The sequence below is a fragment of the Canis lupus genome, chromosome 5 (genome assembly GCF_011100685.1).
Source record: "Canis lupus familiaris isolate Mischka breed German Shepherd chromosome 5, alternate assembly UU_Cfam_GSD_1.0, whole genome shotgun sequence".
NCBI classification, from domain to species: Eukaryota; Metazoa; Chordata; class Mammalia; order Carnivora; family Canidae; genus Canis; species Canis lupus.
Window position 1 is genome coordinate 68,287,357 of NC_049226.1, and position 19,537 is coordinate 68,306,893.

Consider the following 19,537-nt stretch of genomic DNA (forward strand, 5'->3'; position numbering starts at 1 on the left):
CCCTGCAAGACTGGACTCTGCTTCAAACCCCTTGCTCCTCTCCTTTGGGGTGGCCCATCAATATCCCCCACAAGAAGCTCTCCTGCTCTCTCAGCTTCAACTGTTTTGAAGTCCAAATTCACATCTTCAGTGTGAATTGTTCAATCATATTCCAGCTCCATTTTTCAGGCTGCTAACCCCACAATACTTTCACTCTTATATTCTTGTTTAACCTTAAACTCAAAAGGTCCATTATTTTCTCAAAACCAGCTTCTATGCTTATGCCAAAAAACACACTTCATTGTTCTGCCAACCTCCTAGATGAGAAACTTTGAAGATTATCTTAAATTACGTACGGTTTCCATCCCAAATTTCTGGGACACATCAACAAAATATCAAATGTTCAGAAAGCTCTATTTGGCAAAAACATGGCAACTACATAAAGTGAAAGAAGCATTCTAATTGATTGATGCCTACTGATATCCCACACGACTGAGTCGCAGAGAACAGTATCTCAATGAATCAAACGCAAGAGAACTTTTTGAACATACATTATATCTCAATAATATTATTATAAAAATAGATTCATCTTTTCAATCCTGCTGTTTCTCTCTTTTTTTTTTTTAAGATTTTATCTATTTATTTGACAGAGAGAGCACGACAGTGTACAAGCAGGGGGAGTAGCAGAAGGAGAGGGAGAAGCAGACTCCCCACAGAGCAGGGAGTCCAATGCAGGGCTTGATCCCAGGACCCCAGGACCATGACTTGACCTGAAGGCAGATGCTTTACTGACTGAGCCACCCTCAATCCTGCCGTTTTCTTTTACTATCCACCCTAAGCCCTGATGACCCTCCCTCCAAGCCTGGCGATCTGCAAGAGTAAACAGCAACCTCTAAATACCTAATAAAATACTTGACACCTAAGAGGACCCTCAAATGCTGTCAGAATGGCTAACGGTCCTAACAGAGTTCGTCATCAAACCAAATAGATGTCTCTTGATCGCTAACAGTATAATAAATATTAAAAAGTTGTTTTAAATGTTTAAGCAACATTTCCTGCCTCAAAGAACTTGGCCGGGGGAGAAGTGGGAGGGAAGGAAGAATGCATTCTGAATTACTCTCACGAGGTAGGCACTTCATTAAAGACATCTAATATATAGATGTCATTTCATCATTACATTATTTCTAAAAGGCAGTGACTTCTAACTGTTTTAGGGTGGTAGCAGATTCCCTGAGAATCTGATGTAAGCAAATTAGGCCCACAGCCTGAAGAAGGCACACACCCACATTTTGGCGTATGATTCTAAGGACCTCAGAGACCCTCTGACACTCCTAATGTCCTATACTACCCTCCTACTCAAAGGGTGATCCCCAGGCCAGCAACAGTGGCACTACTCAAGGGCTTATGCAGCTCTCAACCCCCACCCCAGACCTACTGCAGCTAAATGTGCCATCAAAAAGATCCCCAGCTGATTTTTTCTGTAATTTAGGTTTGAGAAGTATGCTATATTTCATGTAATCCCAGATAAGTACTGCATCCTGTACACTGCTATCACATGGCTCTGAACAACTGCTTTAAGTCAGGTGACCATTTATCATCCAAACTGGAGGCACAGTTCAAGTAAAACAATCACATTAATTGGGATGCCTCAGCATTGGCTCAGCGGTTGAGCATCTGCCTTTGGCTCAGGACGTGATCCCAGAGTACTGGGATTGAGTCCCACATCAGGCTTCCTGGATGGAGCCTGATTCTCCCTCTGCCTATGTCTCTACCTCTGTGTATCTCTTGTGAATAAATAAATAAAATATTTGTTAAAAATCACATTAATTATTCTGGAACAACAGGTGTAAAACCAGGATGTATGGTCAATTTCTAATTGTACAGTATATAGAGATGGAATCTAAACTCTTTAGCCTGGTATAATGGCCATCCTTGCCTAAACAATCTAGCCTCATCTTGTTGTGCATCTAAAACCCCAGTTATTCTCCTGGCCTGATGCCTTCACGCAAGCAGCTTCCTCTTCCCCCACTGCTGTGACTACTGCTTGCCTGTCAAGGGTCAACACAGGCAACACCTCCTCAGAGAAGTATTCCCAACTCCTTATTTCTGTCAAAGCAACATCACATCTCATGGTAATTGCTCATTCACCTCTATGTCTCTGGAAATGAATTATGATCTCCTTGTGTCTTTTCAAGTTCTGGATCCTAACCACTTAAGTGTTTAAGCACAATACTTAGAATCTGGTAAATATATATTGATATTTACCTAAACAGTTATGGTACAATAAAATTAAAGGAAGACTGAAATACAGTAGAATGCCATTAGACTGTACAGGATGACTTGCCAAGAAAAAAGTCACAGAAGTCCAGGAAGAGGAGGAACTGACAAACCTGGAAAAGGAGAGTGGGAAAGAATGATGCTCCCGGATGGGACTGTAAAGGACTCTGCAGCCATCCTCTGAAAGTTCATTTTCCTCCTCCCCTGTTGGTGAGTGGTTACCCAGCTCAGAAAACTGACACACACCCACTCCCAGCTCTAAAGAGGAGCCCGACCTGGCATGCCACCCACCCCTGCCCCCAGTGCTTGGTTCAAGGGTGGATCAAAAGGGCACCAACCCCAAGACACAAAAACTCTGGAACATACACATACTCTCTTGTTCTGGTTGACATGGTGCAGGCTGGACACTACTGTGAAGCCTGCAACTGCTGTGACCGTTGTGTCATTTGGAGGAGAACCAGCCTTAGGAAAATGCTGACACAACACAAGTGAGAAGAAACCAGGTCCTCAAAGACACTGATTCAGCAGACCATCCCTAAAGCCTGGCCTCCTTCTGGGATTTCTAGTTCCATGAGCCACTACTCATCTCTCGTGTATGGTGCAAGCCAGTCAGGGCTGGCCTTTCTTTTACATGTTATCAAAGGCATCCTAAGACACGAATGAAGTGAGCAATGAAGGAGATAAAAGTCTTGTTCCAAGTTCAGTAGCTGCAACCAGGGGATTCATAGAAAGTAAGATCACTCCCACTTGCCCCTGATCAAATCAGTATGCAGTTTTAAAATCCAAACATTAGGGATCCCTGGGTGGCGCAGCGGTTTGGCGCCTGCCTTTGGCCCAGGGTGTGATCCTGAAGACCCAGGATCGAATCCCACGTCGGGCTCCAGGTGCATGGAGCCTGCTTCTCCCTCTGCCTGTGTCTCTGCCTCTCTCTCTGTGTGACTATTATAAATAAATAAAAATTAAAAAAATAAAATCTTTTAAAAAAATAAAAAATAAAAAAAATAAATAAATAAAATAAAATCCAAACATTAGAGGTGCCTGGGTGGCTAAGTTGTGAAGCATCTGCCTTCACCTCAGATCAAGATCCTGGAGCCCTGGGATAGAGCCCTGCCTCGGGCTCTCTGCTCAACGAGCAGTCTGCTTCTCCCTCTTCCTCTGCCACTACCCCCAACTTGGGCGTGTGCACCCACACACTAATGAATAAATAAAATCTTTTAAAAAATTGAAATTAAAATTAAATGGGAATGTGATTTTGGTCCTTAGGAACAGCCTTCCACAACTCTTCAGAAGAAAAGGCTCCAGCAGAGCATATAAGAGCTCAGGGTTTTGCACTTACCTACCTTTCCAGACTCATCAGCCAAGACCTCCCATCAACAGCCCAGGCCGCAGCGCTCTCTGCGCTCTTCTGCATAGCTGTGCACACTGGGTCTCTTGCACCAGTGGCCTTCTCTCTGGCTGGCTGATTTCTCAAACCATAGAACTCAGTCACTTTACCAACCATTTTCCCAACAAACCTGCAGAATTATTTACTCTGGGATCCCTGGGTGGCGCAGCGGTTTGGCGCCTGCCTTTGGCCCAGGGCACGATCCTGGAGACCCGGGATCGAATCCCACATCGGGCTCCCAGTGCATGGAGCCTGCTTCTCCCTCTGCCTATGTCTCTGCCTCTCTCTCTCTCTCTCTCTCTCTCTCTCTCTCTCTCTGTGGGACTATCATAAATAAATAAAAATTAAAAAAAAAAAGAATTATTTACTCTGGATTTTAACAGTTGATTAGTCTCTCCCACGTTCAACTGTGAACTTGCTCAATAAATGGACTGTCCTGTATCTTTCACCAATTTTTTCATCAATACATACTTATTGAGCACTGATCATGCTCTAGGCCCTGGGGGTGTATCAGTGATTATCCTCATCTCTTACATACAATTAGGCTCTCTACCTGGGAAGGCTGACAGCTCTTTAGCTCTTGAGAATTGGGGGAATTAAAGGCATTTACTCTGACCAGGTCAACAAGTGATGGCTGCCATGGCCTACTAACAGGGCATGGGAGAGGAAGGCTGAAAGCACTGTATTGGAGTCAATAACTGTCCTCTGATCTCAGGATTACATTTATTGAGAAACAACCCAGAAAATGAAACCTTATTATCTGATACACAGGTCAGTCACCTGGATTTAAGAAACTATATACAACAGAGATAAAGAGAACAGAGAACATCAAAAACCTTAAAAGAAGCTTAGAGGTCACCCATGCATTCTTTGTTTTTGTTTTGTTTTGTTTTAAAGTAAACTCTATACCCAATATGAGGCTTGAACTTACAACCCTGAGGTTGAGTCAGAGGCTCCACCAATGAGACAGCCAGGTGCTCCACCAACTCCTTCGTTTTCTTTCTTTTCTTTTCTTTTCTTTTCTTTTCTTTTCTTTTCTTTTCTTTTCTTTCTTTCTTTTCTTTCTTTCTTTCTTTCTTTTTTTAAAGATTTTATTTACTTGACAGAGAGAGAGAGTGTGTGTGCACACAAGCAGGGGGAGCAACAGAGGCAAAGTCAGGCTCCCTGCTGAGCAAAAAGCCCAATGCAGAGGCACTCGATCCCAGGACCCTGGGATCACCTGAGCCAAAGGCAGATGCTCAACCGACTGAGCCACCCAGGGGCCCCTCACCCACTCATTCTTAATGAAGAAATTATAATCAATCTGAATACTTCATGGGCAGCCTATCTTTCTTATTCAGATCTCATTACTACAAGGTATTTCTACGGAGGATGAAATCTGTCCCTCAGGGTTCTGCACACTGTGATCCTAATCTTCATTTCCAGAATGAGAAACACCAAAACAAACCCATATGCGGGTCCTGAACAAACTGAATGACAACAAGTATTTTCTTTATTGTTTCCTCCAACAGGTCCCTCCCTCAACTAACTTATTCACTGCACACACTGTGGAAGCAAGATGCTGTGCTGACAATGGAGGTGCTGGAGAAGACCAGACCTCAAGAAAGACTTCCTGGGCCACCAGATCACCCCCAGGATCCTTATGATTACTTCAAAAACACCCACCAGGGCTCTAGTTAGACAACCATGTGTGTGGTGTTCACTCCACCAGGCAGGGCCCTCTCTGGGCACAGCGCCCATGGAGGGCCCAGAATGCTACAGGCTTCCTTCCATCAATAGCTGACTCTCAGAGGAAAGACAGGGAGGGCATCTACAGAATCAAAGTTCACAGGGGCCCCAAAGCTCACTGCGCACATTACACACAGGGCATTCCTTTCCTTTTTCATAGGAAAGTGAAGGACTAATTAACAAAACTAATTCAGATCTATGTTGCAGCCAAAAGAATCAATATCAAAGAGATAAAATGACAATGTATTTTACTTTCTGTCTACCTTAGAAAGAAAGCCTATTTGTTCAACATGTGCTATGGGATAAGAGGCCAACTCTTTCCAAACTCAGCTGTGGTAATTCTGTGTCCAAGACTAGTCACTGCTAGGATATTGCTACAGTGTCATTGTGTATGAAGTTCAAGTTATAGTCAGCTAAGCTTTCAGCCATAACTATACAGAATGCTTCTTGATCCAAACAAAACAACACCTTTCTCTTATCTTTCTCACTGAACACTAGTCAAGTTAAATTTTAAAATTTAAAATTTGTGGCACTTAACCCATAATGTACAGTTGCTGCACAGGAAAACCAAGTGTTCAATAAGAAGGCCGAACCAAGAGTAATTACTTCAGGGATGTCTGGGTGGCTTAGTTGGTTGAGTATCTGTCTTGATTTTGGCCCAGGTCATGATCTTGGGGTCCTGCAATCAAGTCCTGCTTTGGGCTCCAACATCTGTGTGTAGTCTGCTTGAGATTCTCTCCCTTGCTCTCTGCCCCTTCCTCAGCCAGTCTGTCTGTCTCTCTCTAAAATAAGTGAATAAATAAAATCTTTTTTTTAAAAAGTAATTATTGGGACACCTGGGTGGCTCAGTGGTCGAGCGTCTGCCTCTGGCTCGGGGCATGGTCCTGAGCCCCACATCAGGCTTCCCTCAAAGAGCTCCCCACCCAGGCCGTCTTCCCCTCCATTGTGGGACGCCCCCAGCACTAGGGCATGATGGTCGGCATGGGCCAGAAGGACTCCTACGTGGGCGATGAGGCCCAGAGCAAGAGGGGCATCCTAACCCTGAGTATCCCATCGAGCATGGCATCGTCACCAACTGGGACGACATGGAGAAGATCTGGCACCACACCTTCTACAACGAGCTGCGCATGGCCCCCGAGGAGCATCCGGTGCTGCTGACCTAGGCCCCCCTGAACCCCCAGAGCAACTGTGAGAAGATGACCCAGATCATGTTCAAGACTTTCAACACCCCAGCCATGTACATGGCCATCCAGGCTGTGCTGTCCCTGTATGCCTCTGGCCACACCACTGGCATCGTGATGGACTCCAGTGATGGGGTCACCCACACAGTGCTCATCTATGAGGGGTATGCCCCCTCCCCCATGCCATCTTGCATCTGGACCTGGCTGGCTGGGACCTGACCTCATGAAGATCCTCATGGAGTGTGGCTACAGCTTCACCACCACTGCCGAGTGGAAATCATGCGTGACATCAAGGAGAAGCTGTGTTATGTGGCCCTGGACTTCGAGCAGGAGATGGCCACCGCAGCCTCCAGCTCCTCCCTGGAGAAGAGCTATGAGCTGCCCGACAGGCAGGTCATCACTATTGGCAACAAGCGGTTCCGCTGCCCAGAGGCTCTCTTCCAGCCTTCCTTCCTGGGCATGGAATCCTGTGGCATCCATGAAACTACCTTCAACTCCATCATGAAGTGTGACATCGACATCCGCAAGGACCTCTATGCCAACACAGTGCTGTCTGGTGGGACCACCATGTACCCCGGCATCGCTGACAGGGTGCAGATCACTGCCCTGGCACCCAGCACAATGAAGATCAAGATCATCGCACCCCCTGAGCACAAGTACTCTGTGTGGATTGGGGGCTCCATCCTGGCCTCACTGTCCACCTTCCAGCAGATGTGGATCAGCAAGCAGGAATACGACGAGTCCAGCCCCTCCATCGTCCACCACAAATGCTTCTAGGCAGACTGTTACTTTAGTTGTGTTACACCCTTTCTTGACAAAACCTAACTTGCGCAGAAACCAAGATGAGATTGGCATGGCTTTTTTTTTTTTTTTTTAATTTTTGTTTTTGGATTTTTTATTTTTATTTGTTTTGTTTTGTTTTGGCACTTGACTCAGGATTTCAAAACTGGAATGGTGAAGGTGACAGCAGTGGGTTGGAGCGAGCATCCCCAAAGTTCTACAATGTGGCGAGGACATTGATTGTACATTGTTCTTTTTTTTTTTTTTTTTTTAATAGTCATTCCAAATATCTGAGATGTTTTGTTACAGGAAGTCCTTTGCCTTCCCAAAAGCCACCCCATTTCTCCCTGCAGAGAATGGCCTGTCCTCACCCGAGTCCACACAGGGGAGGGTGATAGAATTCCTTTTGTGTAAATTATGTAGTCCAATTTTTTTTAATCTTCGCCTTAATAGTTGTTCTTTTTTATTTTGAATGGTCTGCCATCACGGCCCCCGTTTTTTGTCCCCCCAATTTATGAAGGCTTTTGGTCTCCCTGGGAGTGGGGCTGAGGCATGGAGGCATCCAGGGCTTACCAGTACACTGACTTGAGGCCAGTTCAATAAAGTGCACACCTTAAAGGGAGGGAAAAAAAGAGCCTGCTTCTCCTTCTGCCTATGTCTCTGCCTCTCTCTCCGGGTCTCTCATGAATAAACAAAATCTTTTTAAAAAATAAATTAAATAAACAAATAAATAAATAAATAAATAAATAAATAAATAAATAAATAATTTTTTGAACATGTTTGTGAAAACTGGGGGCAAGGATTTCCTAAACTGAGAAACCTATGACCAGCAACAAAAAAGGGCAAGAATTTTATTTATTTATTTATTTATTTATTTATTTATTTATTTATTTATTTATTTATTTATTTATTTTAAGGGCAAGAATTTTAAAAAACAAATTGATTTAATACTGTACCTCATTTCTCTGACTACAGTCAGGCTTCAGGATGAATTAGAAAGTTCATCCCAGGGGCGCCTGGGTGGCTCAGTGAGTTAAGCGTCTGCCTCCAGCTGAGGTCATGATCCCACAGTTCTGGCATCAAGCTCCCAGTCAGGCTCCCTGTTCAACGGGGAGTCTGTTTCTCCCTCTCTCTCTGCCCCTCCACCCACTTTTGTGCACACTCTCTATATACATAAATAAATAAAATCTGTTTTTAAAAAAAGAAAAAAAAAAGTTTCATCCCAGCTCTCTAGGACATCAATGGTCATGTCACATTCGAATGAGCCATGCTGAAGTCTGGGCCGCTCCCACACTGTCCACCACTAGGTCCTACCTGCAACACAAGAGTAGAGTGGCCACACACAGGGCATCTCTATGGCTCTGGGGAATGTATCTGTACTTAGATATTTTTTGTAACTGTGTTTTATAATGTACAAACCCCAATACAGGCACCGGCATACAGCAAGAGCTGGACAAATGCTGCTGAAATGGAATTAATCAGAAATCTCAGTCTGAAAACCCAATGTGACAGACCTTCTAAAGGGTAAAATTTTCAGGCTGCTCATGCTGGTTCTTTTCCCACAACTCATTCCACTCAGTGCTAAAGTTAAGTAATAGCGCCTCTCACAGCAGGGTACATACATGTATCTTTGTTATTGTTCACATCTAACCTAGACAAGTTAAAAATTTGTATCCAAAATATGATTTAGTTAATCCTCATCATGGTTAAAGTGCTCAACAGGTTAAGTGAAACAAGCTGGAAATAAAGCCATGTGGTGGCTCTGAAACCTGAGGGTAGCTGCAGTATCCAGGGAGAACTGCCTAAAACCCAGATCTGGGGGCCTACCCACAAGAAGCCCTATACCCAGGAGGTCTTGATGGCCATCAAGGTGCAAGATGATTCCCACACGACAAAACTATGATCAAGGGTCACAACCTAAGAAAATACTGTAAAATAAAATTATTCCAAATTTCTAATATCTGTGATAAAAAGGACCAAAGGGAAGCTTTTCAAATTATTAATCTCAGAAGTCACCTCGGGGTTGTGGGACACCATGGGTGACATGTCTTTCTTCTATTTTATTTCCTAGGATTTAACAAAGGAACAAATACTTGTTCTTATAGGTGCCTGCTCCCCCGCCCCCCCAAAAAAATAAAGGGACTAGTGGCCCCAAATGGCCTTTTCTAACAAATCTATCCAATTATCACTAAGGACAGTCAAGAGCTACTTGCCTTGCATTAATCCACCTCAGATGTCCCCAAAAGAATCCCCTACTTTTTTCCCTCAAAGTTTTGGGGTTTAAGATGCCTGGGGTGCTGAAGTGAACAGAGAATACATTCCCAGATCTGGAGGACAGCCAAAAGAGTGAGTTATATAGTCCTTTGACAGCCCATGAAGTACCTCAACTAGCCCCCTGGAAACCAGCTCCACCAAGCAATGCTAACACAACCTGGTACTACCACTTTTTAAAACCTGTGGTTTTATTACAAAAAAACTGTGGGCTCCCAAAGACCTCCAGCTGCTTACAAGATTAAAGGCAGTCTTCACCTTGGACTCTCTCAGGGCCCTTCACCTCTCCTGACTCCTGCCCCACCACTTCACCCTACACATCACTCCAGCCACAAACCTCTCCTGGGTCCCCAAATGTGCCTCAGATTTTGAGACTTCTTCCTCTGCACGCTCACTCTCCCATAGGCCTTTGTCCTCATGCTTCTCTGCCCAAATGTCACCCTTTAAGAAGATATCTTCCCAGCTTCCCCTGACACTCAGTTACATTCTCCTGTTCAATCCATCTTACATCTAAACATCTCTTGAATCATGCACTCTCTCCACTGCACTCTCCCCTAAACCAAAATCCAGAAATCCTCCTATGTGATCTTCCAATGGCCACTGTGACCCCATTATAACAAATCTATTCTGCACAGGGCGGTCAAAGAGTGAGCACACACTGCAACGTGATTATATGGTCCATGCCTACATACTGCATGATTCCCTCCTTCCATGTTTTTCTCAAGATAAAGACATTATCACCTAAGAAAGCCTACCAGGCTGGACAGACCCAGGTGTGCCTCTCCTCTCCAGCACTAAGCTCTGCATATATAGGCTTTCTTGGAGTTCTCTTAAGTGCTCTGAACTCCCTGTAGCCACAGGGCCAGTGCACAGGCCGTCTGCACTGTCTCACACTGTCCATCTCTGCTAAGGCACCACTTCCAGGGAAATACTTTCTTGACTTCCCCAGGCCATGCCAACACACCGTGTCCCCTTCCTTTGGGACGTGCTTCTCAGCTTGGAATGACACATGCATTACTGTGATTATCTGTTCAGCAACTCTCCCTCACCAGACAGTAAGCTCCCTGGTAGGAGGGACAATGCCTGTTTTTGCTTGTCACCCCGTCCTCTGTGCCTGGTACACAGAAGCCACTCAATAACTATTTGCTGAATGAATGAAAGTTTTGACAATGTTCTTCACACTTGTTACAGGAACTACCCCCCTAAATCAGGATTCACCAATTAGCCTGTCTCTCTCCCCTCTACTACTCTGTGAACTTTTTCTAAAGCACAGCAACTCCCTTCAGCTCCATATTCCTAATGCCCAGGCACCAAAAATTTTTGTTTGAACAATCACAAAAGATACAAAGACCTTTATATGTGGTTCTGAATAAAAGTGTCTGATAGCCTACAAATTAATTCCAAATGATACAGAGTGCTACCCTTGGAAGACCTGATTCTGCATTTTATTAGAGTCAGAAGTGGTTGAATGTGGTTGTCTCTGGGGAGAGGGACCTGAGGTGGGCAATGGGAGTGTTTTACTTTCTGCCATTGTAGTGCTTTGATTAAAACAAAGGGAAAGAGAAGAAAACCTGATTTTAGTAGAAGATAGGGGAAAACCCAAGTTAACCACCAATTCCCCCACTATTCACTCATCCTCTCAATTTACTATATAAAAACTAGATGGCATGGCTGCTGTAACTGAGGGTTTGAATTCTTCAAAATAACTTTTTTTTTTTTTAAAGTGTTTGGGGCATCTGGGTGGCTGAGTGGGTTAAGCATCTGCCTTTGGCTCAGGTCATGATCCCAGAGTCCTGCCCACATCAGACTCCCTATGCAGCAGGGAGCCTGCTTCTCCCTCTCCCTCTGTTGTTCCCCCTGTTTGTGCTCTCTTCCAAACAAACAAATAAATAATCTTTTTTTTTTAAGTGGGCATTTTATTACTCAGAAATTTCTAGGGCACTTCCACAGTTCTCAGTATATTTTAACCTCCAAAATATGTTTCATTAATCTCAGTATGCTTGAAGAGATGCCTTCAATAATTTTAAAACAAGATTTGCTCCAAAGGTTCAGCTCAGTGACCTGAATGAGCTGATTAAACAGATCATACAATGGAATAACAACAAAAACACACAGCAGAAAAAAGCATGAAAGACATGTATCAAACTGAGCATTAAGGGCCAGAAAGAATATGACTTCTACTTTTTACTTTCAATACTTCTGGGTTGTTCATATGTTTTAGAAAGAGCACATCTGTAGTTTGTGTCTATTTTTTTTTTTTTAAGATTTTATTTGGAAAAAAAAAAAAGATTTTATTTGGGACACCTGGGTGGCTCAACTGATTGAGCGTCTGTCTTCAGCTCAGGGCACGATCCCAGAGTCCCAGGACTGAGTCCGACATCGGGCTTCCTGCTTGAAGCCTGAGTCTCCCTCTGCCTAGGTCTGTGCCTCTCTCTGTAAATAAATAAAATCCTAAAAAAAAAAAAAAGATTATTTATTCATGAGAGAAATAGAGGCAGAGAGAGAAGCAGGCTCCCTGCAGAGAGCCCGATGCAGGACTCAACCGGAGCCAAAGGCAGATGCTCAACCACTGAGCCACCCAGATGCCCCCTATAGTTTGTGCTTATTTTTATTTCTTTATTTGAGAGATAGAGGAAGAGTGCATGAATGAAGATTAAGGCAGAGTGACAGGGAGAGGCAGACTCCATACTGAGTGCAGAGACCAACAAGGAGCTCAAACCCAGGACCCAGGGATCATGACCTGAGCCAAAAATCAAGCCATCAGATGCTTACCTGACTTCACCATCCAAACACCCCTGTAGTTTGTGTTTAAAAAAAAAAATCAACAAGGACACGCCACACACACAATTTAGTAATGAGTAACATATTTTTAACTCTTAGTAAGATTGCAATCTTTAAATGTTTCAATGGGGGGTGGGGGGGCACGCGTCTGGGTGGCTCAGTCTTTTGAACATCAGCTCTTGATTTCAACTCAGGTCATGATTTCAGGGTCCTGGGATCAAACCTGGCATTGGGCTCCATGCTAAGCATGAAGTCTGTTTCTTCCACTACCACTCGCCCTACTCGTGTGCATACATCCTCTCTCTTTCTCTCAAAATAAATAAAGAACATCTTCAAACAGTTCAATTTTTATTTCATGCATTCACTCATTCCGTAAACCTTCATTGAGGAAGTGTTACGGCAAAGTCACCATGTGAAGCACTATGCCTTTACCAGTCTCTTGTAGAAAAGCAGTTTGGCAAAGCAGAAAAAAACAAAGCATCCTGCCTGCAAGCCCCTGATCACGCACTTAACAGCCATGGGACTTCAAGTCACAAGCTGCCAGGGTCTCACTTCACTCATTCGTAAAATGGTGATGACAATAACATACTGCATAGTAGCCATAAGGATCAAACAAGCTACGGCACTTTATAAACCATGAAGCTTATGCACTGCACAACATTTCTCAAATGCTTAAATATTGCAAGATTTAATGTTTTATTATTATGTTCTTCCTTGTCCAACTATGGGATCTACTTAGCCTAATTTCAGGTCTCAAATAAGTATACCCATCTTGGCAGCCATCTAAAGTGGAATTACTACTTAAACTATCGAGAGACATACTTTACAACACTGGGCAAGATTCTCAAAAAACTCCAGAATAGGGATGCCCGGGTGGCTCAGTCAGTTAAGCAACTGCCTTTGGCTCAGGTCATGAACCGTCCTGGGATCAAACCCCGTGTAGCTCCCTGCTCAGCAGGGAGTTTGCTTCTCCCTGCCCCTGCTCTTGTGCTCTCCCACACACACTCACTCTGGCTCTCTCCCTCTGAAATAAATTAAAAAATAAAAATTAAAAAAAGATTTTATTTATTTATTCATGAGAGACGTGGAGACAGAGAGAGAGGCAGAGACACAGGCAGAGGGAGAAGCAGGCTCCATGCAGGGAGCCCGACGTGGGACTCGATCCCGGGTCTCCAGGATCCACCTCGGGCTGAAGGCGGCGCTAAACCGCTAAGCCACCGGGACTGCCCTGAAATAAATAAAATCTTAAAAAGAAAAAAAAAAAAAAAAAAAAAAACACCTCTAGAATTAATTTTTACTGTCAAATACTCTTCTATTTCCTTTAAAGCTTCAACATGTCCTATCAAAAGGAAAAAAAAAAATAAGACTTTCAGAAAGAACAAGGAGAGTACTTTAATGACATAAAAGTCTCTCGAGAAGCACTGCTTCACTCCTCCAGTTATAAAATGTCTCAAATAAGAAAACTCAAAAAAAAAAAAAAAAACACTCGAAATCCTAACAGTTATTAGAATACCAAATAAATTCACAAGTTATATGGTCCTAACTAAATTTAAATGAATATAATAAAACTTAAAATGCACTCATTATATCCAGGGCAAAAGACGTCATATTTATGTGAGAACAAGTAAACAATGTAGACTGTAACCCATCAGACCAAAAGGTAAATCAAAATTTTCTACACAGAGTTATCTTAAATGCTCTTGAGCAGTTTCATTTCACAAGGTCTATGTCTTGCAAATGTAACTTATAAAGATATCTAGCTTTATTTGATACATTTTACAAACCAGTATTTTTGACATGTACTCAGATTAGTGCAAAACTGTTTTTGTGGATAGTGAGGAGAACGAAATAGAGAAAATGGTCTGGAAAGCTGTCACTACCAATTCTAGCACAACCAGCAGGTTTCATCTCGAAAGGACAGCTCCAGGAGGTGCACCATTCAAGGCATTTCACCCTTCCCACCCCAATCAGCAATTTGTCTGCACACAGTACAGAGAGACGAAAAATTTTTCTTTTTCAAAGATTCTGAAAGACAGACAGAGACACAGCATGAGTGGGAGAGGGAGAGAGAGAATTTCCAGCAGACTCCATGCGGAAAGAGGAAATGCAGGACACGCTCTCATGACCCTGAGATCATGACCTGAGCTGAATTCAAGTCAGACGTCTAACCAACTGCACCAAGCACCCCAAAAAACTTTTTCTCAAAAAACAGGGACAAATGCGGAAACAAAATCTGCTACCATCATAGATGATAAGAAAGAAAGGGAGAAAGAAAGAGGGAGGAAACTGCGTGACGGGCACTGAGGAGGGCACTTGATGTTATACTATATGTTGGCAAATCAAACTTAAATAAAACAAATGTAAAAATAAATGAAAGAAAGAAAGAAAGAAAGAAAGAAAGAAAGAAAGAAAGAAAGAAAGAAAGAAAGAAAGAAAGAAAGAAAAAAAAAAAAAGATGGAGGGAGGGGGAAAAAGATGTAAAAATCAAGTACCAAATGTACAAGAGTGGGGTTACCCGGCCTTTCTACTAGGACATACTTTTACCTGTAGCACACCAGTTAAGAGACTCTTGAATCAGACAGGGTAGGTTTAGGTAATGTCCCTCAGGCCGATCCAAAAAAACATAAATTAAGAATCTGAAGAATGACAACCAATAAAACTGCAGACAACCAAAAGTGAGGGGCCAATGGATCACAAGAGTAGTCAGCATGAGGGTGGACACTTGGTGGCAGGCACTGGGTTAACACTATATGCACACTACCATCTAACAATTTTCCAGTAAGACAGAAAAGGAAACTCTGGGAAAATATGCTCTAATCCTCTCTGCACTACATTACTCTCCCCCAGCCTTAACCCATACCTCTATCTTCTCTGCACCTCACCTACTCTATTCCCAGGAGAGGACAACAGGAGAACTGTATGTCAAGACAAAGGGCAGAATGGAGTTACTGGCCAACAGCTTCTGATTTCTAAGGTCTTCTGCTGGAATGGGGTCACGACCGAGGAGCTTCCAAATAGAAAAATCACCAGCTCATGAAAAGTCTACATTTTGAAGATACACATTCAGGTTTACGATGGGCTCTACAATGTCTGATCCTGGAAACAAATATTATGAACATACCCCACGGGCTACCTTTATGTTGCCTACACTAGTTCTTAATCCAGCCTGTAGTGACAGAAATGGTCACATAAAGACCTCTGGGGGAGATCACTTCAATAAACAGGCAAACTGCAATCCAAGCACATGTAAGTCTTTGGAAATGAACATCTACACTGCTGAAGTAGCATGAAAGTGACAAATGACAGTAATCCAATGGCCCAAGGCCAATAAATTCCATTGCAAACAGATTTATCTGTTTTGTGCCACTGTGATTCTTGCATGGGAGGCAGTAAATAGAAATATAACAGTCTAATTACAAATCCAAAAGCAAGCTCTTCCTACAATTTCTCATACTGTAGTATATTATCAGTAAGAAGTGTCCTCAGCTACCACCTTTAATAATCCACTTGAAAAACCAGATCCACTAAGAGCAAATACTCACACGTTTGAAATCAGTAAAAACACAAAAATGATCTTTGATGTAATTAATAATTCAAGTAGAGATGATACCATCTTTCGCATTTACCTGAATATTACACTGTGAACATGGCACAAAGTAAATGCCACTAGGTTTGTCCTTAAATAATAACTAAACCTTGTCATCCTTTCCTCCTTTCAGTTTTCGTACATGAACACTATTGAAATCACACAGGTTCCAAATAAAAGTGCACTGGAATGGATGTCCTAACTTTTGCTCTGGAGATGAATTTGGAGTGAGGCAGGTCCGCTCAGCATTCACTGTCATTTCAGTAAACAGTGGTCCCAACAAGATGGGATCAAGAGCATGAGCAGGGCCCTAGATACCCCTCATCTGCACTACCCTCTATAAACACTGTGGTGACCATCAACTCAAAACTTTAAATGGCATATCTAGTCTTAGGACATGTTTCGAATTTTGCTGTTACTATGCAAAGGAAAATCAAGATCTCCAAATATCCTGCATTTCAAATAATCTTATTTACTTCAGCTGCTTAGTATGTGAGACTCCGATAAAAATGTATCTTTTGAGAATTACTAATATAGCTGTCAGTTATAAACAGATATTCAACGACACAGTAACACTTTGCCATATGCTGTAAATTGGATCCAAGAAATTCCATAGTATAAAATGTAGGAGCTCCACTACTGCGAGGTAATGAAGACTGAAGTGAGCTGGCTTCAGAGGACCAGGACAGGAGCAGCCACCTGAGAGCCAAATGACGGGTAGGAGGCGCTGTTGAGGAAATTTCACTATACAAACAACTTCAATGACCACAAAAATCTCTTCTGGTTTAAGGAAGAACCGTTCAGTTCAAACTAATTACCCCAAGTCATTTCATCAGACAACATATATTCATAAATGAGAGATGTACTTACTTCAATTGTCAAAGTTCATCCTCTGTTAAAATGTTGAAAGCTATCAGCATTAGAAATGTTTCCAAGTTCTGAACTGGTTCACTTCAATCCAGGGAACAGAGTTCAATCAATAATATGGAAACTGAATATACTCTATATAAATTCTCAAAATTATAACCGTAACAAATCAATTTTAATATAAAATCCTTACTGTTAATTTGTGGTTGTTACTCCCAATTGTAAACAAGTATACCTGTAACACTGTGCTTTAGCAGGTGGTAAGTGATCACTATTTGTTGAATTAATGAATGAATGACTACTTATGCTGCAGGACCCTTAGGACAGAAGGTAACTGAATGATGCAAATTTCTTAAAATGCTCAGCCTGACTCAAGGAGGACACAATCATGAAAGCCTGTCACATGATGTCATTACTTGTTTTCATTACTATTCTTTTAAAAACAAACTTATGAGAAATCAAACTAATCCTCTGCCACGTTCTCCATGCTAAAACTTAAAAGCAGTTAAATCATTCTTAAAAAACAAACCCAACAAAAGAATAAACTCAAAGAGTTGCTAACATTTATGTTTGGCTGACTTCTGCCACTGAACTTCTAAAGACTTGTGTAGGCAATATCGTAGTATAAAACGTTAAGTACCAGGACAATGAACAAAAACGAAATCACAAATAAATTTACGTATTATCGGTGCTAATTATCATTTCAATCAATTGGCATTGTTACGGGTGCTTATAACAAAGCGCTGAATTGGGGGCGCCCGGCGGGCTCAGGCAGTGGAGCCTGCAACTCTTGACCCCAGGGTTGTGAGTTCGAGCCCCACGGTGGGTGCAGACGCTACTTACAAAAATAAAATCTTGGGGAAAAAAAGAAAAAAGAAACAATGGACTGAATGAGTTATCCCTAAACATGCTTTCTTCGTTTCCCAAAATCACTATGAATATATTACACGTTAGTCCACAATGAATCTTGTAGCCGTTCTCACTAATTTTAACAAACTATTCACGTTAATACTTCAACGGCAAATACTAAGTCTCTTAAGAAGAGAAACTCGATTATACATGTGTAGAGATCATTCAAACACGAAGCCCCTTTCTGCGTGTGCAAAGAACCATACTAAACACTCACAAAAGTAGATGCACGAGAGCGAACAGAAAGTTAAAGGGGGAAACTTCTACTGCGGAATGCAGTATCAATATCTCACAAAATTCCAGCCTCCTGTAGGATCTCATTTAAAGAAAAGAAAAGAGAAAAAAAAAAAAAACGGTTTTCGCGTTTTACCATTTCCCGACACATGAATTACATACAACAGCTATTAAAAGCGACTTCGTTTCCAAAAGAGCGAGGAAAACCAACAGCTTACGGAGGGTTAGTGTGTATCCGCCACCAGGTTTCCCAGGAGCTACTTTGTTTCACTTTGCCATGTTTAACACGAAAGCACTCCAGGAGGGCAAGAAGTGCAGTCATTTCCAGGGATTAGCGGTCAAAAAAAAAAAAAACAAAAAAACAAAAAACAAAAAAAACAGGGGTGTAGTGCAAACTAGAAAGATAATAACCGCCTGAGTAATTGTACCGGGGGTGGGGGGTGGGGGGTGGGGTGGGGGCTCAGGTCCGCACCGACAGCGCTCCCCCCCACGGCGTTATTAGAATCGGCCCCTAAACTTTAGCTGCGGCTGTGACTCGGCGCCTCGGTGTCAGCCGGGCTGAAATGGATTCGTGCAAAAGATGTCACTCCGATGCGAGTCAAAGTACCGTCCCGGGGACTCGATTTCCAGGTCTCTCTGCAACAGTGACCTAAGGCTGCTGTTCGGCGAGTGGGGCGCACACGCCAGGGCCGCCAGGCAGCCCCCCGCGGCCGGGGCGGGGGCCGGGGGCGGAGGCCGGGGCCGGGGCAGCCCACGCCTCGGGGTCCCGCCGCGCGCCCGCACGGCCCTGCCCCCCGCCCCCCCGCCGCCCCCCCCCCGCCGCCGCCGCCGCCTCCCTGGGGGCGCCCGGGGACCCCTCCGCGCCCCCGGCTCCCGCGCGGTCCCCCGGGGTTAACCCCTTGGCGCCCCCCGCGGGCGGCCCGGCGCCCGCCCCCGCCGCTCCCCCCGGCCCGGGCGCCCGGGGCTCCGCGCGGGGCGGCGGGGCGGCGGGGCGGCGGGCGGCGGGGCGGCGGCGGGCGGCGGGGCCTAGTCCGGGGCAGCGTGTCCCGGCGCCCTCCCCCACTCCCACACGCTCGCTCCGGGCAGGGCGCGCCCGCCCGCCCCCGCGCCGCCCGCCGACGCCCGGGGCTGCTCCCGCCCGGGCCGCGGGCCGCCGGCTACCTGCGGGTTGCGGAGGGCCATGGCGGCCCGTTTCAATGAGCCTCGGCGCTCGTCCGACTCCTCACGCTGCTTCCCCCGCCGCCGCCATCTTCTCGCCCGCACATACACACTCGCATCGGCCGCCGCGCCTGCGCACTGGCCGCGCGCCGCGGGGCGCGGGGAGGCCGGGCGCGCCGGGCGCGTGCTGCGCATGCGCGGCCGACAGGTGGGCGTGCGCGGCGGGAGCCGGCCTGGAGGACCGAGTCCGCGCCCCGCGGCGGAGCGGGCGGGCGGGGCGCTGGGGGCCTCGGGCCCGGGGCCCCGGGCGGCGGAGGGGCTGGGACGGCGCTGATAACCGCGCAGCGCCCGGCCGGCCCGGGGTTCTCACCTGCCGGGAGGCCACCCGGGTGCTGGGCGAGA

General features: G+C 44.7%; 1 protein-coding gene and 1 pseudogene across 1 annotated transcript in view; one reads left to right on the forward strand and one right to left on the reverse strand.

Moving 5' to 3' along the window:
• USP10 (ubiquitin specific peptidase 10) overlaps positions 1–19,283 on the reverse strand; it is a 72,579-nt gene extending 53,296 nt beyond the window's left edge. The window contains exon 1 of the mRNA XM_038538136.1: positions 19,139–19,283. Within this exon, the coding sequence (XP_038394064.1) occupies positions 19,139–19,159 (21 nt within the window). The 5' untranslated portion in view covers positions 19,160–19,283. The remainder of the gene's footprint in view (positions 1–19,138) is intronic.
• On the forward strand, positions 5,213–7,429 carry LOC119876279 (annotated as a pseudogene).
• Positions 19,284–19,537: the final 254 nt, after the last annotated feature.